This window comes from Malus sylvestris, chromosome 1, assembly GCF_916048215.2.
Source record: "Malus sylvestris chromosome 1, drMalSylv7.2, whole genome shotgun sequence".
Classification (NCBI taxonomy): Eukaryota; Viridiplantae; Streptophyta; class Magnoliopsida; order Rosales; family Rosaceae; genus Malus; species Malus sylvestris.
The window spans coordinates 12,966,620-12,974,538 of NC_062260.1; the positions used below are offsets into that span (position 1 = coordinate 12,966,620).

The following is a 7,919-nucleotide window of genomic DNA, read 5'->3' on the forward strand; positions in this document are numbered from 1 at the left end:
TGTATATGAAGGTTTCAGTCCTACTAAGCTTTTTAAGCTCACCCTAACTAAATTTTGCAAGCATACAAACTAGGCAACTGAAGAAGGTAGACGTGATGAGATCAAATTAGATAGGAGACTGGAATTTTCTTTTATCATCGTAAGAATAGGAATTTTATTATTACTTGTAGCCTTATAATAAATTCTTGGTAATTATATACGAGGATTTTTTTTTTCATCTTGTTTTAGTTTCTTTTTAATTTCGCTCGTATTTTGGATTTGGATTATCTACCGACCTCAAGTCCGGGACGTGACAAAATGCTTATTGAAAAGTTGATTTTGGAAAAGCAATATTAGCACTGGTCCAGTCAGTGAAGCACCCAAATACAAATGCAGTTCTAATGAGATTAAATAATTGGGCAATTTAACTAATTATCAGAAGTGTGTTGGTCTGCTGCTTCGGAATCATGGATTAGTGGTGGTGGAAAACTGAAAGTAAACTGTCCGAAATATAGCAGCATCTGCTGAACTGTGAGGATAGTCGACCTTCCAAAACACAACATAAATATACAGATGGACTGATGTAAAATGTAAATGTTGAGGTTAATGTATGACATAATAGGAAATTTGTACAGCTTGCACCATTTAATTCGATCAATCGATAGGTGGCAAGAGACAAAATTTTTCCTTTCACGGGTTGTGTACAACCGTGTCATTTGATCAGAGAAAGAGACGATTTACAACCAATGACATCTGAGAATCGCTCATGGAGCGACGAGGAGGGAAGCTTGTAAGGTTAAAAATTGTTATGGCATCCCAGAAATTGCACCAGATAGCAGAGAAGAAAAGCTTAATAGAATTACAGAGATTTTATATTTTCATAAACCTTATAAATAATAGAACATACATAACATAGATTACACCCGGCTTGCGCATTCTTGTTCATATCATAAACTACATAGTTCCATATAGACCATGAAACAGCTGCTATTTCAGAAACTTCACAAAGCTTGCAAAAAGTACACTTGCATTTCTTACAAATTATTATTTGTTTCTCCTTCTCATAACATTGTAGCTAGGTATATTAGATTTGACATTGTTCTAAAAATTCTCATCTAATGCTGCCTAAGTTTGGCCTCATTAATCCTTAGGCGTTTAAAATTAAGAAAATGCGTATAGACCTACCTAGGCACCCGTCTAACCACTTGGTCGCGCCTCTTACTTAAACAGAAAATAGATAACTTTCATTTTGCATTTTATTTTTCAATAAATTGTAAGAGACTTGTTTAATACTTGGATGAATACTATTATATTTTATTCCCCATGTTTTCAATATGTTTTAATATTTTATAATCTATATCTCATTCTATTTGGCAATTTATGTATCCTAGTACAATTATGTATATATTTTTTAAGTATAAGTAGACATTTATTTATATGTTATATAATGAATTTAATTAAAATTAACGAAACTACCTAAGTGCTAGGCTCCTGTCCGCCACCCAACTAGCACCTAGGGTCTTTTAGAACTTTAGATTTGCGATGCATTTCATAAACAATTTCTTCTCTCCTCAACTCAGTGTGAAAATGTTGTACAAAATAACATAAAACAATTGTACAAAATAACATAAAACAAAGGGACATCCTCTAGTTTAGAAACCCTAAAATAAATAAAATCAGGTTGCTCAAAATTATTTTCCAAAACAAAATCAGATGCTGAAGTTGGGATGAAGATCCCATCCGGATCCAAATGGCGAGAATCCTATGCATCCTCACATCCTAACCGTTCATCGCATATTGTGTGGTCAGGAAATCATTTGAATTTTATTATTTAAAATTAAACACAAATAGTACCTGACGAAAACTGATCGCACGATATACGATAAACAGTTAGGATGTGAGGATCCATAGGATTCCCACCATTTGGATCCGGATGGGATCCTCATCCCTGAAGTTGTGCTAGCATGATGCAAATAATAATGGGGCACATCTTCCATGATGTCATATTTGTTTCTCTTATATTTTCTGTGCATGCGATGCAACCACAACTAAAACTTAGAGACAGATTTGGAGTTTATCTTTTTCCCACTAATAAGCTTCAGTGGATAGGATCTTTGGCAGCATTCTCTAACTACTAAAATTGGAAATTGACAATCAAGTTCAACAATAAAATTAAGTAACAACTTCATTATAAACTAGTCCGAGTGTTAAAAGCGTTTTCAGTAGCGTTTGACATAAACGGGTCAAAACTTGTAACGGGTTGCAATGCAAATTTTCATTCTCCAGGAAGATATACAAGTGTAATTATGTAGTAATATAATATGAACTTCTATTCTAAAACTAATTGACAATAAGAGGAAGGTGCTTGTGATTATATAAATTATTAGACATTACTTTTTCTCTTATACGTGGTTCATACTCTCAACGCCTACGCCTAGCACTTGATTTGAAGCATGTCCCTAGAACATGCTTCTCAGCAGAAGTGCTCATTGGAAAGTAGATTATTGGGCACCCAAATGCAAATGCGGTTCTAATGAGATTAAATTATTGGGCAATTTGACTAATAATCAGAAGTGTGTTGGTCTGCTTCTTTGGAATCAATTTGGATTGGTGGAGATGGGAAAATGAAAGAAAACTATAAGAAATATAGCAGGATTTGCGAGACCGTGAGGATAGTCGACCTTCCAAAACACAACATAAATAATAGTTATATACAGATGGACTGATGCGAAATGTAAATGTTGAGGTTAATGTATGCCATAATAAGAAACTTGTACAGCTTGCACCATTTAAATTGATCGATCGATAGGTGGCGAGAGACAAAATTTTCCCTTTCACGGGTTGTAACAACCATGTCACTTGATCGGAGAAAGAGACATGATTTACAACCGATGATATCTAAGAATCGCTCGTGAAGCGACGAGAGGGAAGCTTTGATGTAAGGGCTAAAATTGTTATGGCATCCCAGAAATTGCACCAGATAGCGGAGGAGAAAAACTTAACAGAATTACAGAGATTTAATATTTTCATAAACCTTATAAATAACAGAACATACATAACATAGATTACATCGTTTCATATAGACCATGAAACAGCTACTACATCAGACATCAGAAGCTTCACAAAGCTTACCAAAAGTACACTTTGCATTTCTTCCTCTTATTTTCTTGTGAAGAAACTTCTCAACTTCCCTCTTTCCAGCCGTTCGAGTAGCTTCTTCGCTCCAGGGATGTCCATCTCCGTAAGCTTCTTGAGGTACCCGATTGCTCCATACGAGACCATCAGCTTCTTGCATTTCTTACTCGAACACAGTAATCCAAGGCAACAAACTGCGTATTTTTTGGCTGTGTTTTGGGGACTAGGGTCAAGCAATTGGACTAGACTTGGCACACTTTTGTCATCCCTTTTCACTTCTCTGCAATTGTGCGAAAAGGTCATCAGACTCGAAACTGCCTGCGCAGCAACCTCTCTTGCACTGTTTGATTTAGCCTCGAGCATCTTGAGGAGGAGAGGAATGCACCCCACTTCACCGATCAATTTTTTCATCTCTGTTGAGCTGCAAACCCTGCAAATTGCCGATGCAGCAGCCTGCTGTGCCCCTAGTGAACCGGATTTAAGCACGTGAACTATGCGTGGAAGGAAACCAAGAGAAACCAAAACCTCCATAGAAACTGAACCAACCAAATTCCTCAATGCCCCAACTGCGGATTCTTGTGGCAACGGGCCAGCAAGATAAGCCATCAGGCTCCGAATTCCACCTTCTGATATTACAGACCTTCGGAGATTGTCATTGCTTGCAGTGAGATTCTGTAAGCATTCTGCTGCATATTCTTTTGAACCCAATAAAATTCCGCAATCAAGGAGATTGATCATAACTTTTACAATGCCTTCCTCAGCTAGAGTCTGTCGAACCTCAGGGACAGCTGATATGTTCTTCAAAGTGCTAGCAGAAGCAGCCTGAGAAACAGAATCACCAGTTTGGCAGATCTCAACCAGTGGACGAACCCCTCCATGCCCAACAATTGCACGTGCTGCCTCAGAGGACATTGACAACCTCTGAAGCGAAATTGTAGCCTTCTCTTTACCTACTGCACTGCCAGACTCAACAAGCCTTATCAGAGGTGGCAAAACACCTTCAGAAACAAGCCAATTTTCGCAGCTTCCGGATTCTGCAAGTGAGCAAATTACGGTCACAGTCTTCTCTCGGATACGAGGAGATGTTGCAGTGAGCAGCTGAACTAAAGCAGCAATGTTACTACGACTCATAACTGACAACACATTCTTTTCATCATCTTTCATGACCTCTACGAGACTGTCGAGAGCCCTGTGTTTTGCCTCCAAGTGACCAATCTGAAGCCGCGCAAGCAGCTCCCTTATGTTCCCATTGGCAGCAGCCTCCTGCTCACTTGAAGAACCAGCCATTGCTAAAGGCAAAGTAGCCTCACCAAGCACCCCGGTCTTGATCAATAGCCTGCAATCCCGCAAATTCAAATCTAGTTTCCCAGACAATGCATCCAGATTGCTCTGCATCCGAAGTTTTCCTTCGTGTTTCTCGCCCACACAAAACTCTGCCAATTCAATAACCTCCTTCAAAGTCTTAGATACCGACTGCAATTGCTCCTTACAAAGAGCATTCTTGGAGAAGCACGGATGGCTAGACAAATCTGACAAACACGAAGGGATCTGCTCCAACTTCGAAATGATCATCTTCCATCGACCCGGAAACCCCTTAACCTCTCTTGCCTTGTTCAGTGCCAATGGGACAAGCTCCCGAGCATGTAACAACCATTCTTCTGCTGATCGTGTATAGATCGAAACCTCATTGCCGCCTTCTTCCACCATGATCTGAATCAAATTGGATACGAGAGCTCAAGCAACTGGAACTTGGAAGAAAACACAGGGTTGTTAGAATGCTAACAAATAAGAAAATGCAAAGTAAAGATATGTGCATATAAAACTAAAAGGCAGTGGAGCAGTTGCAATCATAAAAAATATAAATTATGCAATAATATTATTAGATGTAAATAGAAACAAATGGGGCGACATCAATAGCTTCGAGAATCTTATATGATCACAGCAAGCTTGCTTTGCTGAAAACAATATTCGACCAACCATATGGGAAATTACCTAAAAGATGCCCAAGGACACACTGTTGGCAAGCCATCATTAAATGACCCATACCAAAATTAAATCCTAAAAAAAATTATTTTTTAATGACGATTAAAAACTTCTAATATTATAAAAGTTTGCTTTTAAAATGCTAAGCAGAAAGCAGTGCCGTCCAATTAAGAGGGCCTAAAGTCGGTAAGTGAAATCAAATGAGTCTTCTCTTCTAGTAAGATGTTATGAGGGAAATATATGTGACTAGAGAGGGGTATATTGGTGAGTGAAACTTAAAGCAACAACTTTATTTTCAACCACGATCAAGATCAATCAAGAGAAAACTTGATCTTAATCCTTTGTTCGAATCTATCTTTCTACCGATTAGATTGGACTAAAGCAGAATATCGCTTTGTAAAAAATTATAACCAGTCTTGATCGATATTCAAGGATCAGAGATTTTATGGAAAGAGAATGGGAAAGTAGGGATTCTTGGCTTGGTTACCATTTTTACTCATAAATGAAGCTACGTGGGGTAGAGAGAGAGAGGCTTTACTTTGAAGAGAAGGTTCAAGTCTCTATCCATCCCAGGTTGTACAAATAGAGTGTGTCTAAAACTTCAGCTAGATGGATGGACCAAACCCCACAAACTACTTTCAAGAAAATTCAAAGAAAAAATCATCAAACAAATACCTCAATTTGAATTGACTTTGATTATAATCCAAAGGCTTCCACCATTGACAGCCACAACTGATGAGACAAATGCCCTCTTCTCTCTCTCTCTCTCTCGCTGTCAGTCCCTTCTGTTACTGCAACACAAAAGAAAAGCAATGATACCCCGAATTACAAGTAATTAGTAAATATGATAAATTCCAGAAAGTGTAAAAAGGATGAAACTTTTCTTCTTTTACATCTGAAGTGGAGAATTTAAAGAACTAACCTTTAAGACTCAGAAAACAGAAGCTTGTCCTCTTTTTTCCTCAGAAAGCAACCCATTATAGCTTGCACTTCAAACCTCCCAGTTTCTCCGTGATCAACTTCAGCAGAGCCCAGATCAAATTTACCTTCAAACCCCCCCTCTCTCTCTCTAAACTACAAAACCCAACTCAGAAATGCTGCCAAAATCCGCAAAGCAACTGGATTTAATCTCTCTCTCTCTCTCTCTCTCTCTCTCTCTCTGCATCTCAGTCACTCACATTCAAGTGGCAGTTTCAGAAACAACCCAGAAACAATTTCTGCTTGCAATTAGAGAAACAGGAGGAAACGGTCGAAACCCAATTTTTAAAAACCAGCAGCAGAAGCAGCTAGCCCGATTTCAAAATCGACCCACTTCAAATTTTTGAATTTTTTTTTGTTTTTCCAACACAACCAGACAACAGGTGAATATTTATACAAACAAAATCAAAGCCACATTCAAATCTCCTCTCTCTCTAAAAGGAAACAAATGAAATGACAGAATGTCACTCTCTAATACGGAAGAAAATAAAATTGAAAAAGAAAGTATCTTTTACTGCGCATTCTCTGTCGAGAGAGAAAATGCGTGCTTAAGTTTGGGCAGCTGGCCTTAAATGTCGAGCAAGATTGAAGACTCGACGGCTACGATTGCGAGTGAGGCAGAAAATCCGACCGTTGGGCATTGGTAAATTTTGAATGTTCTCTTTTTATTATTCAAATTGTTTTACGTTTCCGATGTGAGGACGTGGAATCGTTTCCACATGTGAGCTGGGGTGTCTTGTGACATTTCATGGTTACTTTTTTGCCAGGACAGATCCCCTCCAAAGCTTAAGAGGCTAAGACCTAGTTTGGGAGTGAGGTGCTTAAAAAAAAAGCACCCATGAAAAAAAACTGTGAGGGTTTTAGGTGTTTGGTAAACTGAAAAAAAAAGGCTTATTTTGGAAGCTGCTGTGAGAATAAGCTGAAATCAAAGGAAAAAGCTGAAGCTGCTATTTGCAGCTTTGGAAAACTGGCTTTTTTTCAAAGCACACGGAGCTACAGTGCTTCTTTAATGAAAAGACCCACTATTAGACTGCTTTTTTTTCCAAAAGCACTTTTACAAAAAAGTTTACCAAACACTCTGCTGATTTATTTCACTGCCGCTTATTCTCACAGTACAGCCGCTTATTCTCACAGCAGCTTTTTTTCAAAGCACAGCAATAACAAACCAGCCCTAAGTCTTCTAAACAAATTATAAGAGCAGTTAGATTTTGATCCAATGATTACAATTATTATAATTTTTAGATAAATTATTTATCTGTAATCTTTGAATTAAAATCTAACGGTCCATATGATTTGCTTAGGAAGTTCAGCTTCCTCGGCTTAAGAGGGGATCCGTTCCCTTTTTGCCATTCAAAGAGGTCACACGTGTGAGGGTGATAGTTGTTTTTGAAATGACATAGTGGGTGGAATTATACATATAACCCTTGGCATTGTTGCAGATTTGGAATCCATTTGAATGAATTTGAATACGAAATGATTTTTTGCAGATTTGTATGAAACATTTGCTTATTCTATGTCCCCTAAATTTTTTATTTCATTTTATTTGAAAATTGGAAATAAATACAAAGAAAAAAACATAAAAGGCATTTTCACTTTTGAGTATATCTTCGATGGATGTGGTGGGCGACTTAAAAAATAATAATACTTGATTATTCATAAAATGAGTAAGAATTCGTATTAAAATTTTTTTTATAGTTAATTATAGAATTTCATGTTTATAATCAAAATCATTTTTATTATGAATCATTCTATAAAAATCGTTTTAGCAAAAAAATCAATTAAAACTAAGGTTATTTAGTTATGTATAAAAACAAATTAACATAATTGATAAAAGTATTACGAAC

At 37.3% G+C, this 7,919-nt stretch overlaps 1 protein-coding gene across 2 annotated transcripts; it reads right to left on the minus strand.

Annotated features, from left to right (window-relative positions):
- Positions 1 to 2,977: 2,977 nt before the first annotated feature.
- Positions 2,978 to 6,589, minus strand: LOC126629321 (vacuolar protein 8-like). Of its 2 annotated transcripts, none has more exons than XM_050299339.1 (3): positions 6,020 to 6,589; positions 5,773 to 5,888; positions 2,978 to 4,856 (listed from the first exon to the last, which is right to left on the minus strand). In XM_050299339.1, the coding sequence occupies exon 3, from the start codon at positions 4,819 to 4,821 to the stop codon at positions 3,139 to 3,141; it is 1,683 nt and encodes a 560-aa protein (XP_050155296.1). In that variant the 5' UTR covers positions 4,822 to 4,856; positions 5,773 to 5,888; positions 6,020 to 6,589; the 3' UTR covers positions 2,978 to 3,138. The 2 variants fall into 2 exon arrangements, with proteins under 2 accessions (XP_050155296.1, XP_050155300.1); XM_050299343.1 differs by having other exon boundaries at positions 2,978 to 4,862.
- Positions 6,590 to 7,919: the final 1,330 nt, after the last annotated feature.

Bases quoted from the DNA above. Each gene is read 5' to 3' on its own strand.
- LOC126629321 (XM_050299339.1), bottom strand. From the start codon at position 4,821: ATGGTGGAAGAAGGCGGCAATGAGGTTTCGATCTATACACGATCAGCA.